Source organism: Eumetopias jubatus, unplaced genomic scaffold (genome assembly GCF_037043125.1).
Source record: "Eumetopias jubatus isolate StellerSeaLion01/CBP00866 unplaced genomic scaffold, mEumJub1_p1.0 scaffold_10, whole genome shotgun sequence".
NCBI lineage: Eukaryota > Metazoa > Chordata > Mammalia > Carnivora > Otariidae > Eumetopias > Eumetopias jubatus.
In genome coordinates, this window is record NW_028274816.1 from 4,490,531 (window position 1) to 4,512,532 (window position 22,002).

Genomic DNA, 22,002 nt, shown 5'->3' on the forward strand with positions numbered 1-22,002 from the left:
TAGTTGTTTATCTCCCTTTTTCTCATCTTCTTTATTTTCCATCATTTGGTCTTCTATATCACTGATTCTCTCTTCTTCCTCATTTATCCTAACAGTTAGTGTCCCCTTTTTGTTTGCACCTCATTAATAGCCTTTTTGATTTCGACTTGGTTAGGTTTTAGTTCTTTTATTTCTCCAGAAAGGGTTTCTCTAATTAAACTTCCATGCTTTTTTCAAGTCTAGCTAGTATCTTTAAAATCATTATTCCGAACTCTAGTCTGACATCGTACTAATGTCTGTATTGAGTAGGTCCCTGGCAGTCGGTACTACATCTTGTTCTTTTTGTTGAGGTGATTTTTTTCATCTGGTCATTTTGTCCAGAGGAGAATAGATGAAGGAGAGAACAAAATGTTAACAGGGCAACAATGAAAATATACTCTAAACAAATCAGAAAGGATTTGAAACCAGGGGAATAGAAAGAGAATGAAAGAAAAAAGAAATAGAATAAAAAAAAAGAAAAAGATAAAAAGAAAACAGAATAAAACAAAAAATAATATGATGAAATATGATCAGGCTGGTGCATAGCTCAGTGCCACACAGTAGATTTTGGGTGTATTTTGGTCTGTTAGTAGAAAGTGCTTCTCAAATTTTAAGGAAAGAAAGACTTATATATGTACAAAATTAAGGGTTGATATGATGAAGGGATGGAATATGATTGTAAAGATGAAAGTTATAAAAAATGTTATAAAAGGATTTGATAAGAACTTGTTTTAAAAAAGAAAGAAGAGAATTTAAAGAAAAAAAGGAAACAAAAGGGGAGAGAATGTGATCAGGCAGGAGAGTAGAACAAAGCCATACACTATAGTTTTAGGGTATATTTTGATCTGTTAGAAAAAATTGCATCTCAAAATTTTAAAGAGAGAACAACTTATATATATATGCCAAAAATAAGGGTAACTGCTCTGAAAGAATAGAAAATGATTCTAAAAATGAAAAATAAAGATTTTTTTTTAAAAAGGGGATTGATAAGATGTTGGTTGAAAAAGGGAAAAAGAAAAAATTAAAAAACAATAATGTTAAAAAAATTAACTTTGAAAGACTAAAGAATTATTGGAAAAAAGCCATGAATTCTATGTGCAGTATTCCTGTAGCGCTGGAGTTCTCCCGTTCTCTTTGATCGGTAAACTTGGTCTTGACTGGCTGTTCTTGCTGATCTTCTGTGGGAGGAGCCTGTTACCGTGGTTCCCAAATGTTTTTGCTGGAGGCGGAATTGCCCTGCCCTTGCTGGGCCAGACTCAGTAATCTGCTTGGGTTTGCTCTCGGGAGCTTTTGTTTTTTGCAAGCTTTCCATACAGCTTTGAAGGAGGATAGTGAAAATGGCAGCCTCTCAATCTCCGTCCCCGAGGAGCCGAGAACTCAGGGTCCCGCTCCTCAGTGCACCCCCAGAGAAAAGCAGTCAGTCATTCCCCTCTCTCCGGTCTGTGGCCGCACTCCATGCTCGCCCGGCCTGTGACCGAGCGTTTCTATCTTTGGTACCCGACCCCGTGTGGAGTCTCCAAACCCAGCAGATCCCTGTGGTGCGCTCCCACGCTGCTCCTTCTGGGGGAGGAAGGGGAGTCTCCCTGGATCTGCCGCTTGATTTGGCCCTGCTGGAGGAGCAGTGGCCCGACTGTGCTGCGGATCACAGTTTATGGCAACCCCGAGCTGAGAGCCCATGCCTCGGCTCCGTCCCTGCAGCCATCTTACCTGCTCCGATATCCAGAAGCTCTGCCGCATTTAGGTACCCCCAGCCGTTTTGTGACCCTGAGGGTCCTGATACCACACTGTCCTGCGAGGATTCCATCCCCCGCTTAGCCACTGTAGTGACATCCCTCAGCGGAGCCAAGATCTAAAATTTCCGATTTTGTGCTCTCTGCTCTATCACTTGCCAGAAGCGGCCAACGGAGGCCCCCTTCCCCGCCGTCTATCCTCCCGCATATCGCCTCGGATTCATTTCTTCACACGTCCTATCTTCCAGAAAGGGGTCACTTTTCTGTTCAGAGAGTTGTTGCTATTCTTTTCTTTGATCTCCTGTTGTGTTTGTAGGTGTTAAGAATGGTTTGATCCCTATCCTGGGACCAGATGAAATTCAGGTCTCCTACTCCTCCGCCATCTTGCTTTGCCCCCCTCCAAGTAGTCTTCTCAACCTCTCCACGTTTAAATTACGTATTTTAATCTTAATGTTTCCCCCTCTTCATTTATATAAGGATATTCCTACTCCTCAGGGCTACCTTTGAACTCTTTAAGCCAAAACTCTTTAATCTCAAACGGAATCTTGAATTGTTTTGGTTATTGGGAAGCATAAAGGAATACTTTACTATTTAATAACTTAGTAATGTAGATATATGCCCAAATGGAAAGATAAGTTTTTGAAACATTGACTCCTAAAAAGAACTTTATATTTAACAGCAATTATTTCCTTTTTTAACTTTGTTAAATCTTTTATTTGCTATATAAAGAAGACCATAGAAGCAAAATATTTAAATGTGATTTTTTTCAAGGTTTTTTTTTTTATAGTTTTATGTTCTATTCTCTTGGCTTTTCCAATAAAGAAAGCTATCATTAAAATATCAGCTAAGTAACCATCATAACACCACTTAGTTTGAGAAGCTTTTAGTTTTCATATTTTTCAATATAATTTTTGTTATTTATGTTACTTCATCTTTTTAAGTCATTTTGGATCTTCCAGTTACTGAGTTATTGTAGAAGCAACTATTCATCCATTGTGCTTCATTTCATGAATTTTTACCCTACTGAACAATTCATGAACATCCATTACAACCTCATTTTTTGGATTCCATGGTGGGTTATAAATCACTTAGTCCAAACCCATCGTTTTTTCTAGTAAGCTTGATTTATTTAACAGATCGCATTACTACAAGCTATATCCCAAGAAATGTTGCTTTTAGCCCTTTTAAATGAATCTTGAGGTAACACCTTGCAAGAATCCAATTGGTGTATATTCTATTGGTAATAGTCCCCTAATATTAATTTATTCATTAGCTAATCATAGACTAACTTAATTTTCTGAGACTGCGTTGTGCCAGTAAAATATTTTTAATTCTTAGAACATCATATATTCCATTTGCCAATAAAATGTAAATCACATTAGGAATATTTTTGAGTTTCTAAGTTGCTTGCTGTTGCCAGAAATTCAAATAACCAGTGGATAGTAAATTAACATATTTGTGAATTTCAAGTAAGTCCAATGATTTAATCACTTGCATTGGGAAAGCAGGTTAAAATGGAAAGAATTGAACATTTACTGTATTCTAGGCACAATGCTTGTTTCTTTTTTAATGGTTTATTAAGATAATTTCCAAATTCGTCTCTTAACTGTTTTTATGTACCATTGTTGTAGACAGAACCTTGGGCTGGGTACATTATGTATTTCCTTTAGTATAGACTTTCTTTTGTATTTGCCTTTTGAAGAAGTTATTTTCTCTCTAGTCTCAAAATTCTGCAAACAGTCTTAATAACACATATACCTCAATGTAAGGGGAAGTTTTCTGGTATTTAGTAAGGTTAGATGCATGTAAGTGCTTGTGCATTAAACCACCACATATTCCTCACTTAGGCATTATTCCTTTAGGTTCCAGGCCTTGTCATTTCTCTAAAATGTCCTTGGATATGAAAAGAGACCACTGTCCTTGTCTTGAGTACTCTAGCACTACCATGTGAAATATTATGGAATTTGTTTAAAATATGGAAGCATTAAGTAGTTACTTTACTGCTGGTGAAATGCTAGACTGCAGATTTGAGTCAGTAGGACAGTGTCTTAAACCCAGATTATTGGCTTAATTGTTCTTGAAAACCAGGGTTAAATGGTCAGCATTGATTCTAGTGAAGACATACAATAATGTAATGATTTCCTGTGATCAGTGTAATCTATATAAAAAGTCCAACTGTCTTTTTGCAGAGTTTGACAAGCTGATCATAAAATTCATATGGAAATACAAGGGATTCAGAATAGCCACAACAGCCCTGAGAAAGAAGAAAGTTGGGTTCACACTTTCATTTTCAAAATTTACTACAGTACTATGCTTATTATATGTAGAGTAATATGCTACAATAATTAAATAGTGTGTTATTGGCTTAAGAACAGATATAGAGATCAATAGAATAAAATTGACAATCCAGAAATAAGTCCATACATCTATGGTAGTTGATTTTGATGAAGGTGCAAAGACAGTTCAATAGAAAAAGGATAGTTTTTTTCAACAAATGGTGCTGGGGCAACTGGATATCTATATGCAAAAGAATGAATTTGGATCCATACTTCACACCATATATAAAAACTAATTGGAAATGGATCAAAGACTTGTATGTAAGAGCTAAAACTAAAAAACTTAGAAGAAAACATAGTTGTAAATCATTGTGACCTTGGATTAGACAAGATCCCACTTTAGATGAAACATCTAAAGCACATGCAATGAACAACAACAAAAAGGGTCTCTTCAGGTTTTTGTGTGAACAAAAGCTTTTATTTATCTTGGATGAATGCCCAGTAGTACAGTTGGCAGGTACTTGCCGTTTAGATTTCAAAGAAATTGCAAGACTGTTTGCCAGCGTCCGGTATCATTTTACATTCCTACCAGCAATGTATGAGTGATACAGTTTGTCTGCATCTTTGCTAGCATTTGGTGTTACCATTATTTTTTTTTAAATTTTTTTATTGTTATGTTAATCACCATATATTACATCATTAGTTTTTGGTGCAGTGTTCCATGATTCATTGTTTGTTCATAACACCCAGTGCTCCATGCAGAACGTGCCCTCCTCAATACCCATCACCAGGCTAACCCATCCCCCTACCCGCCTCCCCTCTAGAACCCTCAGTTTGTTTTTCAGAGTCCATCATCTCTCATGGTTCGTCTCCCCCTCTGACATACTCCCCTTTTCTTCCTCTCCTGTTATCTTCTTCTTTTTCTTTTTTCTTAAAATATGTTGCGTTATTTGTTTCAAAAGTACAGAACTGTGATTCAACAGTCTTGCACAATTCACAGCGCTCACCGCAGCACATACCCTCCCCAATGTCTATCACCCAGCCACCCCATCCCTCCCACCCCCAACCACTCCAGTAACACTCAGTTTGTTTCCTGAGATTAAGAATTCCTCATATCAGTGAGGTCATGTGATACATGTCTTTCTCTGATTGACTTATTTCACTCAGCATAACACCCTCCAGTTCCATCCACGTCGTTGCAAATGGCAAGATCTCATTCCTTTTGATGGCTGCATAATATTCCATTGTGTATATATACCACCTCTTCTTTATCCATTCATCTGTCGATGGACAGCTTGGCTCTTTCCACAGTTTGGCTATTGTGGACATTGCCGCTATAAACATTGGTGTACACGTACCCCTTCGGGTCCCTATATTTGTGTCTTTGTGGTAAATACCCAGTAGTGCAATTGCTGGATTGAACGGTAGCTCTAATTTCAACTGTTTGAGGAACCTCCATACTGTTTTCCAGAGGGGTTGCACCAGCTTGCATTCCCACCAACAGTGTAGGAGGGTTCCCCTTTCTCCACATCCCCGCCAACATCTGTCGTTCCCTGACTTGTTAATTTTAGCCATTCTGACGGGTGTGAGGTGGTATCTCATTGAGGTTTTGATTTGGATTTCCCTGATGCCGAGCGATGTTGAGCACTTTTTCATGTGCCTGTTGGCCATTTGGATGTCTTCTTTGGAGAAATGTCTGTTCATGTCTTCTGCCCATTTCTTGATTGGATTATTTGTTCTTTGGGTGTTGAGTTTGATAAGTTCTTTATAGATTTTGGATACTAGCCCTTTATCTGGTATGTCATTTGCAAATATTTTCTCCCATTCTGTCGATTGTCTTTTGGTTTTGTGGACTGTTTCTTTTGCTGTGCAAAAGCTTTTTATCTTGATGAAATCCCAATAGTTCATTTTTGCCCTGGCTTCCCTTGCCTTTGGCGATGTTTCTAGGAAGAAGTTGCTGCGGCTAAGGTCGAAAACGTTGCTACCTGTGTTCTCCTTTAGGATTTTGATGGACTCCTGTCTCACGTTTAGGTCTTTCAACCATTTGGAGTCTATTTTTGTGTGTGGTGTAAGGAAATGGTCCAGTTTCATTCTTCTGCATGTGGCTGTCCAATTTTCCCAACACCATTTGTTGAAGAGACTGTCTTTTTGCCATTGGACATTCTTTCCTGCTTTGTCAAAGATAAGTTGACCATAGAGTTGAGGGTCCATTTCTGGGCTCTCGGTTCTGTTCCATTGATCTATGTGTCTGTTTTTGTGCCAGTACCATACTGTCTTGATGATGACAGCTTTGTAATAGAGCTGGAAGTCCGGAATTGTGATGCCGCCAGCTTTGCTTTTCTTTTTCAGTATTCCTCTGGCTATTCTGGGTCTCTTCTGGTTCCATACAAATTTTAGGATTATTTGTTCCATTTCTTTGAAAAAAGTGGATGGTATTTTGATGGGGATTGCATTGAATGTGTAGATTGCTCTAGGTAGCATTGACATCTTCACAATGTTGATTCTCCCAATCCATGAGCATGGAACGTTTTTCCATTTCTTTGTGTCTTCTTCAATTTCTTCCATGAGTATTTTATAGTTTTCTGAGTACAGATCCTTTGCCTCTTTGGTTAGATTTATTCCTAGGTATCTAATGGTTTTGGGTGCAATTGTAAATGGGATCGACTCCTTGATTTGTCTCTCTTCTGTCTTGTTGTTGGTGTATAGGAATGCCACTGATTTCTGTGCATTGATTTTATATCCTGCTACTTTACTGAATTCCTGTATGAGTTCTAGCAGTTTTGGGGTGGAGTCTTTTGGGTTTTCCACATACAGTATCATATCATCTGCAAAGAGTGAGAGTTTGACTTCCTCTTTGCTGATTTGGATGCCTTTGATTTCTTTTTGTTGTCTGATTGCTGTGGCTAGGACTTCTAATACTATGTTGAATAGCAGTGGTGATAGTGGACATCCCTGCCGCGTTCCTGACCTTAGGGGAAAAGCTCTCAGCCTTTCCCCATTGAGAATGATATTTGCTGTAGGTTTTTCATAGATGCCTTTTATGATATTGAGGTATGTACCCTCTATCCCTATACTCTGAAGAGTTTTGATCAAGAAAGGATGTTGTACTTTGTCAAATGCTTTTTCTGCATCTATTGAGAGGATCATATGATTCTTGCTCTTTCTTTTGTTAATGTATTGTATCACATTGATTGATTTGTGGATGTTGAACCAGCCTTGCAGCCCAGGAATAAATCCCACTTGGTCGTGGTGAATAATCCTTTTAATGTACTGTTGGATCCTATTGGCTAGTATTTTGGTGAGAATTTTTGCATCCATGTTCATCAAGGATATTGGTCTGTAATTCTCTTTTTTGATGGGGTCTTTGTCTGGTTTTGGGATCAAGGTAATGCTGGCCTCATAAAATGAGTTTGGAAGTTTCCCTTCCATTTCTATTTTTTGGAACAGTTTCAGGAGAATAGGAATTAATTCTTCTTGAAATGTCTGATAGAATTTCCCTGGGAAGCCATCTGGCCCTGGGCTTTTGTTTCTTGGGAGATTTTTGATGACTGTTTCAATTTCCTTAGTGGTTATAGGTCTGTTCAGGTTTTCTATTTCTTCCTGGTTCAATTTTGGTAGTTGATACATCTCTAGGAATGCACCCATTTCTTCCAGGTTATCTAATTTGTTGGCATAGAGTTGCTCATAATATGTTCTTATAATTGTTTGTATTTCTTTGGTGTTGGTTTTGATCTCTCCTCTTTCATTCATGATTTTGTTGATTTGGGTCATTTCTCTTTTCTTTTTGATAAGCCTGGCCAGGGGTTTATCGATCTTGTTAATTCTTTCAAAGAACCAGCTCCTAGTTTCGTTGATCTGTTCTACTGTTCTTTTGGTTTCTAGTTCATTGATTTCTGCTCTGATCTTTATGATTTCTCTTCTCCTGCTGGGTTTAGGCTTTATTTGCTGTTCTTTCTCCAGCTCCTTTAGGTGTAGGCTTAGGTTGTGTATTTGAGACCTCTCTTCTTTCTTGAGAAAGGCTTGTATTGCTATATACGTTCCTCTCAGGACTGCCTTTGCTGTATCCCAAAGATTTTGAACAGTTGTGTTTTCATTTTCATTGGTTTCCAGGAATTTTTTTAATTCTTCTTTGATTTCTTGGTTGACCCATTCATTTTTTAGTAGGATGCTCTTTAGCCTCCATGTATTTGAGTTCTTTCCGACTTTCCTCTTGTGATTGAGTTCTAGTTTCAAAGCATTGTGGTCTGAAAATATGCAGGGAATGATCCCTGTCTTTTGGTACCGATTGAGACCTGATTTGTGACCTAGGATGTGATCAATTCTGGAGAATGTTCCATGGGCACTAGAGAAGAATGTGTATTCCTTTGCTTTGGGATGGAATGTTCTGAATATGTCTGTGAAGTCCATTTGGTCCAGTGTGTCATTTAAAGTCTTTATTTCCTTGTTGATCTTTTGCTTAGATGATCTGTCCATTTCAGTCAGGGGGGTGTTAAAGTCCCCCACTATTATTGTATTGTTGTCAATGTGTTTCTTTGCTTTTGTTATTAATTGCCTTATATAATTGGCTGCTCCCATGTTCGGGGCATAGATATTTACAATTGTTAGATCTTCTTGTTGGATAGACCCTTTAAGTAGGATATAGTGTCCTTCCTCATCTCTTATGACAGTCTTTGTTTTAAAATCTAGTTTGTCTGATATAAGGATTGCCACCCCAGCTTTCTTTTGGTGTCCATTAGCATGGTAAATGGTTTTCCACCCCCTCACTTTCAATCTGGGGGTGTCTTTGGGTCTAAAATGAGTCTCTTGCAGACAGCATATGGATGGGTCTTGTTTTTTAATCCAATCTGATAGCCTGTGTCTTTTGATTGGGGCATTTAGCCCATTTACATTCAGGGTAACTATTGAAAGGTATGAATTTAGTGTCATTGTATTACCTGTAAGGTGACTGTTAACTGTCTGTTGTCTGTGTTCGTTTCTGCTCTTTGCTGCTTTTAGGTTCTCTCTTTGCTTAGAGGATCCCTCTCAATATTTCTTGGAGGGCTGGTTTCGTGTTTGCAAATTCCTTTAGTTTTTGTTTGTTCTGGAAGCTTTTTATCTCTCCTTCTATTTTCAATGATAGCCTAGCTGGATATAGTATTCTTGGCTGCATATTTTTCTCGTTTAGTGCTCTGAAGATATCTTGCCAGTCCTTTCTGGCCTGCCAGGTCTCTGTGGATAGGTCTGTTGCCAATCTAATGTTTCTACCATTGTAGGTTACATATCTCTTCTCCCGAGCTGCTTTCAGGATTTTCTCTTTGTCTCTGAGACTCGTAAGTTTTACTATTAGATGTCGGGGTGTTGACCTATTATTATTGATTTTGAGAGGTGTTCTGTGTGCCTCCTGGATTTTAATGCCTGTTTACTTCCTCACATTAGGGAAGTTCTCTGCTATAATTTGCTCCAATATACCTTCTGCCCCTCTCTCTCTCTCTTCTTCTTCTGGGATCCCAATTATTTTAATGTTGTTTCGTCTTATCATATCACTTATCTCTCGAATTCTGCCCTCGTGATCCTGTAGTTGTTTCTCTCTCTTTTTCTCAGCCTCTTTATTTTCCATCATTTGGTCTTCTATATCGCTGATTCTCTCTTCTGCCTCATTTATCCTAGCATTTAGTGCCCCCATCTTTTATTGCACCTCATCAATAGCCATTTTGATTTCGATTTGGTTAGATTTTAGTTCTTTTATTTCTCCAGAAAGGGTTTCTCTAATAACTTCCACGCTTTTTTCAAGCCCAGCTAGTATCTTTAAAGTCATGATTCTGAACTCTAGGTCCGACATCGTACTAATGTCCGTATTGAGTAGGTCCCTGGCTGACGGTACTACCTCTTGTTCTTTGTGCTGAGGTGATTTCTTTCGTCTTGTCATTTTGTCCAGAGAATAGATGAATGAGAGAACAGAATGCTAACAGGTTTACAACGTCCCCAGCAAATATACTGTATACAAATCAGAAAAGACCTGAAACCAGGGGAAAAGAAAGGGAAAGAAAGAAAAAAGAAAGAGAAAAAGAAAAAAAAAAGAAAAAAAAGATAAAAACAAAAACAATACAAAAAAGGCAGAATATGATCAAATATGATCAGGCCAGTGCATAGATCAGTGCCACACACTAGATTTTGGGCGTATTTTGGTCTGTTAGAAAAAAGTGCCTCCTAAAATTTTAAAGGAAGAAAGACATATATGTACAAAATAAGGGTTGATACAATGAAGGGATGGAAGATGACTGTAAAGATGAAAATTATAAAAGATTTTATAAAAGGACTTGGTAAGATAAGTTGTTTGAAAAAAGAAAGAAGATTTAAGAAAAAAAAAAAAAAAGGAAAAAGGGAGAGAATGTGATCAGGCAGGAGACTAGAACAAAGCCATACACTAGTGATTTAGGGTATATTTTGATCTGTTAGAAGAAACTGTACCTCAAAATTTTAAAGAGAGAACAACTTATATATATATGCCAAAAATAAGGGTAACTACTATGAAGGGATAAAATATGACTCTAAAAATGAAAAATAAAAAATGTTTTTTTTTTTTTAAAAAAAGGGATTTATAAGATGTTGGTTGAAAAAGTGAAAAAGAAAAATAAAAAAAACAGTCAACAAAAATTAACTTTGATGAAATAATGAATCATGGTAAAAAAGAAAAAAAAAATCCATGAATCTATGTGCAGTATTCCCCTATCGCTGGAGTTCTCCTATTCTGCTTGATCGATCAACTTGGTCTTGGCTTGCTGTCTGTTTGTGCTGATCTTCTGGGGGAGGGGCCTGTTGCTGTGGTTTCCAAATGTCTTTGCTGGAGGCAGAATTGCCCCGCCCTTGTCGGTCCGGGTAAGGAAGTTGCTCCAGTTTGCTCTCAGGAGCTTTTGTTCCCTGCAAGCTCTCGGTACAGCTTTGGAGGACCAGGGCAGAAATGGTGGCCTCCCAATCTCCACTCGGAGGAGCTGAGAACTTGGGGCCCCGCTCCTCAGTGTGCCCCCAGAGAAAAGCAGTCACTTCCGTGTCCCTGGTCTCCGGCCGCACTCCGTGCTCACCCGGCCTGTGATCGAGCGTTGCTATCTCTGGCACCCGACCCCGCGCGGAGTCTCCAAACCCAGCGGATCCCTGCAGTGCGTTCCCGCACCGCTCCTCCCCGGGAAGGAAGGGGAGTCTCTCGGGATCTGCTGCTTGTTGGGTCCCTGCCGGGGGAGCCGTGCCCCGACTGGGCCGCAGATCACAGTTTATGGCAACCCCGAGCTGAGAGCCCGCGACTCTGCTCCGTATCTGCAGCCGGCTTCCCTGCTCTGATACCTGGGAGCTCTGCTGCACTCAGGCACCCCGGTCTCTCTGTGACCCCAAGGGTCCTGAGACCACACTGTCCCGGGAGGATTCCACCCCCCGCTTAGCCACTGCAGCGACTTCCCTCCGCCGAGCCAACTTCTAAAAGGTCCGATTTTGTGCTCCGCGGTTCTATCACTTGCCAGAAGCGGCCGGCGGAGGCCCCTCCCCCGCCGTCTATCCTCCCGAATATCGCCTCGGATTCACTTCTCCGCAAGCCCTACCTTCCAGTAAGTGGTCGCTTCTCTGTTCAGAGAGTTGTTGCTACTCTCCTGTTCGATCTCCTATTGAGTTCGTAGGTGTTCAGAATGGTTTGATCCCTATTCAGCTGAATTCCTGAGACCAGACAAAATCTAGGTCTCCTACTCCTCCGCCATCTTGCTCCGCCTCCCATACCATTATTTTTTATTTTAGGTACTCTGATTGCCTTATAGTGGTATCTCATTGTGGTTTTAATTTGCATTTCCTAGTGGATAATGAATGATGTTGGAACTTTTCATTTGCTTATTTCCTATCTGTAAATTCTCTTCAGTGAAGTGACTCTTCATGTTTTTGGCTCATTTTTACTTGGGTTTTTTTTTTTATTGTTGATTTCTTGGTAGTTTTTAATTCTAAATAACTAGTCCTTTGTCAGATATGTGTTTTGGAAATATGTTGTCCTTGTCTATAGCTTGTCTTTGTATCCTCTTAACAGAATCTTTCACAGAGAAAAAATTTTTAATTTTGATGAAATTCAATTTAACAGTTTTTCCTTTTATGGGTTGTACCTTTGGTATAAAGTCAGATAACTTTTTGCCTAGCCCTAGATCCTTAACATTTTCGTCAACAGCTTGTTTTCCAATAGTTGTGTAATTTTATGCTTTATATTTAATTTTACGATTCATTTTGAATTAATCTTGTATAAGGTTTGATGAGAGTAAGGTTGAAGTTCCTAGTCCTTTTTTCTTTTTTACCTAGGAATGTCCAATTGTTCCAGCATCATTTGCATTTTTTAAAAAGACTATCATTCCTCCATTGAAATGCCTTTGTGCTCTTATTAAAAATAAAGTGGGCATATTGGTATCAGTCTGTTTCTGGGTTCTATGTGTTTATCCCTCCACCAATACTACACAGACTTGATGTGGTCTTGTGATTTTTCTTCTTTAGCCTATTAATATTATGGTGTATTATATTGATTTTTGATTATTGAACCTGCCTTGTATCCCTGGAATCAACTCTACTTGGTCAGTTATGGTGATAATTCATTTTATATGTTGCTAAATTTAATTGTATTTGGTAATTTTTTGAAAAGGATTTTAATATATATATGGATGAGGGATATTGGTGTATAGTTGTTTTTTGTGTATTGTCTTTGTCTGGTTTTGGTATCAAGGTAATGCTAACTTCATGAAATAAAACCCAAAGTACTTTCTCTCCTGTTTTTTGGAAGAGTGTATGTAGAATTGGTGTTAACTTTTTTTAAATGTTTGATAAAATTCTCTAATCAAATCATCTAGGCTTGGAGATTTATTTACTTATTTTTGGCCATTTTAAAGTTATGGATTAAATATCCTTAAAAGTTATAGGGCTATTCAAATGATTCATTTCATATTGGATAAGTAGTGGTAGTTAGTGCTTTTCTAGGAATTGATTCATTTTTTTCTAAGTTGTCAAGTTTATGTAAGTAGAATTATTTGTAGTGTTTTCTTATTACCCTTTTGATGTCTACTATGTTAGTAATGATATTTCCTTTTTTATTCCTAATATTGGTCATTACTGTCTTTTGTTTTATTTCTTTGACAGCCCTGCGAGTGCTTTATCAACTTTTCATTAGCTTTTGAAAGATCAGTTGTTTCATTGATTTTCTGTTATTTTCTGTTTTTATTTTTTTAATTTTTAAAAAATTTTTATTATGTTATGTTAATCATCATACATTACATCATTAGTTTTTGATGTAGTGTTCCATGATTCATTGTTTGCATATAACACCCAGTGCTCCATGCAGTTCGTGCCCTCTTTAATACCCATCACCAGGCTAACCCATCCCCTTACCCCCCTCCCCTCTGGAACCCTCAGTTTGTTTCTCAGAGTCCATAGTCTCTCATCGTTCATCTCCCCCTCCGATTCCCCCCCTTCATTTTTCCCTTCCTGCTATCTTCTTCTTCTTATTATTTTTTAACATATAATGTATTATTTGTTTCAGAGCTACAGGTCTGTGATTCAAGTCTTACATATTTCACAGTGCTCACCATAGCACATACCCTCCCCAATGTCTATCACCCAGCCACTCCATCCCTCCCACCCCCCACCAGTCCAGCGACCCTCAGTTTGTTTCCTGAGATTAAGAATTCCTTGTATCAGTGAGGTCATATGGTACATGTCTTTCTTTGACTGACTTACTTCGCTCAGCATAATACCCTCCAGTTCCCTCTCATGGCAAGATTTCATTCCTTTTGATGGCTGCATAATATTCCACTGTATATATACACCACATATTCTTTAAAGATTTTATTTATTTATTTATTTATTTAATTTGAGAGAGAAGGAATGAGAGATAGAGAGCACTAGAGCGAAGAGGTTCAGAGGGAGACACAGACTCCCCGCTGAGCAGGGAGCCCGATGTGGGACTCGATCCCAGGACTCCAGGATCATGACCTGAGCCAAAGGCAGTCACTTAACCAACTGAGCCACCCAGGCGCCCTACACCACATATGCTTTATCCATTCATCGTTCGATGGACATCTTGGCTCTTTCCATAGTTTGGCTATTGTGGACATTGCTGCTATAAACATCAGGGATGTTCACATCCCTACACTTTTTTATCCTTGGGGTAAATACCCAGTAGTGTAAAAATAGAGCTACCATATGTCCCAGCAATTGTTATTTTCTGTTTTTAATGTCATTGATTTCTGCTCTTATCTGTATATATTTTTCTGTTTACTTTGAGTTTATTTTGCTCTTTTTCCAGGTTCTTTATGTTGGAGCTTATATAATTGATTTGAGGCTTTTTTTCTTTTTTCTAGGATATGCATTTAGTGTTATAAATTTCTCTCTTAGCATTTCTTTATCTGTGCTACACAATCTTTGATGTTATAGTTTCCTTTTTATGTTAGGTATATTTTTTAATTTCACCTGAGACTTCGTCTTTGACTCATGTGGATTTTGTAGATGGGCATGTATTGTTTTGTTACAAGTGTTGGTAGATTTTCCTGTTGTCTTTCTGTTTTTGATCCTAGTTTGATGCCATTGTAGTCAGAGGACATGTTATGATTTCAGTTCATTTATATTTTTGAGGTCTTATTTATGGCTAAGATATGATCTGTCTTAGTGTATGTTGGTTGGCACTTGAGAAAAAGTTGTACTCAATTCGTGTTATGTAGATTTTTATTAGTCAGCTTGAGGTATTGGTAGCTTAAAGAATAGGAATTTATTTATTATAGTTCTGGAGGCTAGAACGTCCAAGAGCAAGACCAAAGTGCCACCTAATTTGATTCTCTAGTGAGGATTTTCTTCCTGGTTTACAGACAGTTACCTTCTTAGTATGTCCTCTCATGGGCAAGAGGGAGAGAGAAAGGAAGATCTCTGGTATCTCTTCTTATAGGGATACTAATGCCATCATGAAGGCCACACTCTGATGACCTAATCTAAACCAGATTACCTTCTAAAGGCCTCATATTCAAATATATAAAACTGGAGGTTGGGGCTTCAATGTATGTGTGTTTGGGGGACATAATTTGGTCCATAGCAGGAATGTTATAAAAATATTGATTAGGTTCTGCTGGCTAATGGTTCTTCTATATCCTTTCAAATTTTATGCCTAGTCATTCTACTTATTTTTGAGAAAGGAGTATTGAGTCTCCAACTATAATTGTGGTTTTGTCTATTTGTCCTTTTATTTCTATCAATTTTGCTTCACATATTGTGCAGCTCTTTTGTTTGGTGCATGTACATTTAAGATTGCTATGTCTTGGGGCACCTTGGTGGCTCAGTCATTAAGCGTCTGCCTTCGGCTCAGGTCATGATCCCAGGGTCCTGGGATTGAGCTTCACATGGGGCTCTCTGTTCAGTAGGAAGCTTAATTCTCCCTCCCCCAGTCCCCCTGCTTGTGTTCACTCTCTTGCCGTGTCTCTCTCTGTCAAATAAATAAATAAGTCTTTTAAAAAAACAAAAAAAAAGATTGCTCTGTCTTCTTGGTGAATTGACCATTTAATCATTACATAATATCCCTCTCAGTTTCCAGTAATTCTCATTGCTCTGCTGTCTACTTTATCTGATATTAAATAGTCACTCTTGCTTTTTTAAATGTTTACATGATATTTCTTTTTTTATCCTTTTACTTTTGGTCTGCTTATATTGTTACATTTGAATTGAGTTTCTTATTGGACGATATATAATTGGGTCCTGGTTATTTTTGTTTTTTGTTCTTTCTTTTTTAAGATTTTATTTATTTGCGAGAGAGCACATGCAAGCACAAGTAGTGGGAGGGACAGAAAGAGAGGGAGAAGCAGACTTCCTGCTGAGCAGGGAGCCCGATGCGAGAGTTCAATCCCAGGGTCCTGAACTGAAGGCAGATGCTTAACCAACTGAGCCACTCAGGCACTTTGGGTCATATTTTTAAATCAACTCTGCCAATTTTTCTTTTAATTGATATAGTTAGATCCTACTGATATGTTTGGGTTTAAGTCTGCCATTTTATTTCTGTTTTGTGTTTATTCTGTTTTTCATTTCTGTTTTTCTTTTTCTACCTTCCTGTGGGTTCTTGAACAGTTTTTAGAGTTCCATTTTGATATATGTATATTGGATTTGAATGTATCTTTTTGTGTAGCTTTTTAGTGGTTGCTGTAGGTATTACATTATTTATACACAATAGGTCAGCTTATTGATGTCATCATTGTAGCAGTTGGAGGGAAATAGAGAATTACCGTTACCCATCTATAATATAATTATCTTAAATATTTCCTCCTCATACATTTAGAACCACAGTTTTACAACTTTTTCTGTAACTATTACACATAATTTATAAAATGTAAGAGGAGAAGAAAAGCCTGTTATATTTACCAATATTTTTGCTTACCATAGTCTTTCTTCCTTTTTGATTGTTCCAAGGTTGTTGTTTTCTTTCCCTCTTTCATCCTATCACTTCCTTTCTGTTTTGAGAACTTATTTTAGTTACACTTTTAGAGTAGATCTGCTGGTGACAGATCTCTTATTTTTCTTTTACCTGAGAATGTCTTGCTCAGCTAGATAGATATATTGATAGATAAAAGAATGTATTTACTCATGTAAAATTCTGGGTTGACAGTTCTTTTCTTTCAGTGCTTGAAAACTTTCATGCCACATCCTTTTAGCCTTCATGGTTTCTTATAAGTCATTGTTATTCATTAGTTTTTCCTCCTACAGATCACGTGTTTTTTTCTGGCTACTTTCAAGATTTTTTTTACAAGATTTTTTATTTTTAACTAATCTCCACACCCAACCTGGGGCTTAAACTCATGACCCTGAGCTCACTCACCCACTGAGCCAACCAGGTGCCTCTTTTTTAAGATTTTTAATTTGTATTAGTTTTCAAAACTTATGATGTGTCCTAGCATGGATATTTTTATTTTATTCTGTTTGAGTTAGCTGCTTGAATCTGTAGCTTTTGTCTTTTGCTAATTGAGAAGTTTTCTACCATTATTTCAAGTACTTTTTTTTAGCCCTGCCCTCTTTCTCCTCTCCTTCATTGAGTCCAATGACATGAATGTTAGATGTCCCACAGGCCCCTGAGGCTCTCTTCTTTTTTTTTTAACAGTCTGTTTTCTCTCTTTTGCTCAGATTGGATAATTTTTATTATTTTATCCTCTAATTTAGTTATTTTTTCTTCTGTCTTTTCCATTCTGCTCTCAATCCTGTCTGTTGAGCTTTTTGCTTTGATTATTGTATTTTTCAATTCTAACAGTTTTGCTGAGACTATCCATTTCTTAGGTGAGGCTATCTTTTCATATGTTTCACTCATATGCATAATTGCTCAATGAAGCATTTTTATCATGGCTGCTTAAAATTTTGTCCCATAATTCTAACATCTTTTTCATCTCAGTGTTAGGACTTATTGTCTTTTTCTTTCAGTAGGGGATCTTTCTGTTTTTAGATATGATGAGTGATTTTTTTATTGAGACATGGACATTTAGGTATTATATTATAAAGCCCTGAATCTTTTTTTTAATTTTTTACTTTAACTATATTTTATTGATACCACTCTGGTAGGGGCAGGGGACAGGAGCATCACTGTTATTGCCAGGTGAGAATGTATTGCCGGGTTTTTTGTTGACACCCAAGATGAAGATTCTTTGTTACTTCTGGGTCTGGGTGGGATGTATATTTCCCCAGTAGGCCTCCTCTGATAACCTCCCTAGCCGGAAAGGATAGGAATGCTTCATTACTTATACCCAGTTGGCCTCCACTTACATGATAGGGAAAGGGTGTAGTCTCCTTACAGCGGGGCATTAGTGAAAGTCCTGACTGTTCTTTGGACCTCCCCTGATGCCATTCCTGCAGGATAAGGGGGTTCATTTCAATACTGATGGGTACGAGTGGAAATCTAGGCTCTCCATGTGATCTTCATAGTCTGAGGAGGGAAGACTTCTTACCACCCATTGGGAATGAAAGGTCTTGGCTTCCTCCTCGGACTTTCGTGACACCATCATAGCTGGGAGGATTGGGGAATGGGTATGGTTCCTCATTATAGACTCTGGAATGTAAAAGTCTAGGTTTTCCACTCAGCCTTTATAAGACTAGGTGGGGCTAAGGCCACAGTTTTTTTCTGAATGGTTATTGTCTAAAAGTTTTTTGTTTTGCTAGGCTGCCCTTTTCCTGGTCCTTTGGCTAGAGAGAGCAGGCTTTTGTTGGGGCTTTTTGTGTATGTACCTACTGGTATTCCTAGTTGTTGGCTTCTTTATATGTTAAGTCTGCTATATATGAGGCAAAAAGGAAACTTAGAGTGTTTACCACAGTGTTGTTCCTAGAATCTTGAGGTTCTTAGCCAGTCTGCCTTATTTCCATTTTCTGAGCCTTTTTATGTTTGCTTACATAGTGTCCAAGGTTTTTAGTTATATTTAGTGAGAGGCATTAGGGAAAGTTATGTCTGCTCCACCTTTCCATCCATGTATTTCAAAATAAATTTCCTACCTTTTTCCATTCTTTCAAAATAAGTTTTCCTATTCTGTAATAAAAGTAGTGCTTATGATGACATGAATAACTCAGAACAGTGGTTCTCAAATTTGAAGCACATTCAAGCACCTAGAAGGCTTTTAACACTGATTGTTGGATCCCACTCCCAGAGAGGAGTGAGAACTGGCATTTCTAGTAAGTTCCCAGGGAATGCTGCTGCTCTGGGGACCACACTTTTGTAATGACTGCTTTAAAGAAATGCTTGCTTCTTTAAAGAAATGATGATAGACCATGATTTTCAAAAGATATTAATGGCACATGCAGTTGCTTTAAGTAAAAACAAAAAGATTACAATAAGTATAATAAACTAGATATTTGATCTAAAATAGTAAAAGTTATATTTAAAGGTTGACATTTGTAAGATGACAGTGTCACACTTTTTTTCAGATTTTATTTATTTTAAAGATTTTATTTATTTGTCAGAGAGAGAGCACAAGCAGGGGGAGCAGCAGGCAGAGGGAGAAGCAGGCTCCCCACTGAACAAGGAATCCGATGCAGGACTCGATCCCAGGACCCTGGGATCATGACCTGAGCTGAAGGCAGACACTTAACTGACTGAGCCACCCAGGTGTCCTGACAGTGTCACATTTTTTATGAAATTGAGATCTTCCCATTTTTCAGCACTATCGTGTATGGCATTTGAGAGGCCAAAGGAGTACACATTTTATACAAAGAGAAGAATATGGCAAAAAATGAGAGGTGTGGTGATCAGTTGTTCTTTGAGTATAAAATAATGCCTATTTCATTGGACCCTAAGCTAAGAATGTCAGGAAAGCTCTGTTAAATTGATCTGAACTTAAGATGCCCAACCTGGTTATTACAGAGTACATGTCATCATAATACACCTTCCTCTAAAGTTCATCTTTTTCTTCTTTCCTTGAGTTAGTGAATATAAATGATACTGGGATTAAAATTACTCCCATCAGTAGTATGACCATTTGTCTAGATCAAGGTGAACTTAGAAATATTTTCCCCAAAAATCACTAACCATAAAAAAGAAAAATTCAAATAGTGAAATGTCAGATTAAAGTCTCTTAGACATTATTTTTCTCATGGAAGTTGTTATAAGTGTTAATAAAGAAACTTGCTTGTGAATATTCATTAGATAATGGTTCTTATTTTGTAGCCAGACATCAGAATTCTAAAGTATTTCCTTTTCTCTTTTAGCTCTGTGGGCTTAGCAAAAGCAGCTCTAGAAGCAATTAATGGATTCAACCTCTTTGGCAACCAGGTAAAAAAAAAAAACACAAGAGGAATATCAACAACAAACTGATTATTTTGTTGAATTGCATGATTAATTAATTTGGCCATTCGTTTATGAAGTCATTTCTTATGGTCAAAGAATGTCGGAAATTTATGTAGCAGCTCATGGGTGACCAACCTTTCCTTTGAGTAAGTTTGCCAGTTAAATTATATTTTTCTAACTAAAAAAGCATTGCTTAATTTAAAAATAGCTTTTGATAAAGAGTTCTCATTTTCTTTGTTCAGTAGCTTTTCCCTCAAGTCTCTTGTTGAGTTTTCACATTTTTATTTCTCGCTCCCTCTTTTTTTTTTTTTTAAGTAAACTCTAGGGGTGCCTGGGTGGCTCAGTCATTGGGCATCTGCCTTCCACTCAGATCGTGATCCCGGGGTCCTGGGATCAAGCCCCGCATCGGGCTCCCTGCTCAGTGGGAGGCCTGCTTCTCCCTCTCCCACTCCCCCTGCTTGTGTTCCTGCTCTCACTCTCTCTCTGTCAAATAAATAAATAAAATCTTAAAAAAAATAAAAATATAAAGGAAACTCTATGCCCATCATGGGGCTTGAGCTAACAACCCCAAGATCAAGAATTGCATGCTCTACCGACTGAGCCAGCCAAGCACCCTGTTTTCACATTTTTAAATATTCCTGACATTACAAACCATATATTTTCTGTGTCAGTTCCCATGTTGATTTCAATTTAATGTATATCAATGTGTATCTCATGCAGAGGGGAATTTGTGTAATATGTGCAGCCAAAGAATTGGAAACTTTGATCCTAGCTTAACCCTCAGGTACTTGTAATTTTTTGTCTAAATCTCTTTTTCTTTGGGATAAAAAGGAAACCCTGAGGGTTGCCTTAAATTTTCATAAGATGTTTAAACAGTTTCTGCACCTAATCAAGTGACCATGGACTGGGTTGTCAATGGAAGGCAATAATATGTAGGAATACAGGTTACTTTTATGAATCAAGGAGTAGGCTAATTTTCTTTAGCAATTTTTGTGGATTTCTAAGATGGGAGGGTAAAGGAAGTTTCCAGCTGATACTGTAAATAACCCTAAGCTGTTAAAATGCTAAGTCAGTGAAGATAAATTTTTTTTTATTTTTTTATTGTTATGTTAATCACCATACATTACATCATTAGTTTTTAATGTAGTGTTCCATGATTCATTGTTTGTGCATAACACCCAGTGCTCCACGCAGAACGTGCCCTCTTTAATACCCATCACCAGGCTAACCCATCCCCCCACCCCCCTTCCATCTAGAACCCTCAGTTTGTTTTTCAGAGTCCATTGTCTCTCATGATTCGTCTCCCCCTCTGATTTACTCCCCTTCATTCTTCCCCTCCTGCTATCTCCTTCTTCTTCTTCTTTTGTTTTCTTAACATATATTGCATTGTTTGTTTCAGAGGTACAGATCTGTGATTCAACAGTCTTGCACAATTCACAGTGCTCACCATAGCACATACCCTCCCCATTGTCTATCACCCAGCCAACACCCCCACCACTCCAGCAACCCTCAGTTTGTTTCCTGAGATTAAGAATTCCTCATATCAGTGAGGTCATATGATACATGTCTTTCTCTGATTGACTTATTTCACTCAGCATAACACCCTCCAGTTCTATCCACGTCGTTGCAAATGGCAAGATCTCATTCCTTTTGATGGCTGTATAATATTCCATTGTGTATATATACCACATCTTCTTTATCCATTCATCTGTCGTTGTACATCTTGGCTCTTTCCACAGTTTGGCTATTGTGGACATTGCTGGTATAAACATTGGGGTGCACGTACCCCTTCGGATCCCTACATTTGTATCTTTGTGGTAAATATCCAGTAGTGCACTTGCTGGATCGTATGGTAGCTCTGTTTCCAACTGTTTGAGGAAACTCCATACTGTTTTCCAGAGTGGTTGCACCAGCAGTGAAGATAAATTTTAAGAACTTCCGCAGATCTGCAAAATGTGGCATGGTTTCTATTACGGCAGTTATAATACTATGCACCTGAAGTCTTGAATTTAAGAAAGTTCAAGTTGGAGTATAGTAGCAAACTCCCTCTTCCCCTCCCTACATACACGAACTATCCTTTCCTCTCACTCCAATTTCCTCTGGAGGATGGCTTCTGATTATATCCAGGACATGAAGAATGAAGAATGAGTACAGTGACAGACATGAAGAGATTGGGAAGAGGGGAGCAGCACCTCATTCTGGTTCC

At 38.0% G+C, this 22,002-nt stretch overlaps 1 protein-coding gene across 6 annotated transcripts in view; it reads left to right on the forward strand.

Annotated features, from left to right (window-relative positions):
* Window positions 1–22,002, forward strand: part of PHKB (phosphorylase kinase regulatory subunit beta) — a 304,253-nt gene that overhangs the window by 135,613 nt on the left and 146,638 nt on the right. For all 6 annotated transcript variants that reach the window (XM_088027349.1, XM_088027348.1, XM_088027350.1 and 3 more), the window contains one exon: window positions 19,718–19,781. In XM_088027349.1, the coding sequence (XP_087883475.1) occupies window positions 19,718–19,781 (64 nt within the window). The remainder of the gene's footprint in view (window positions 1–19,717; window positions 19,782–22,002) is intronic.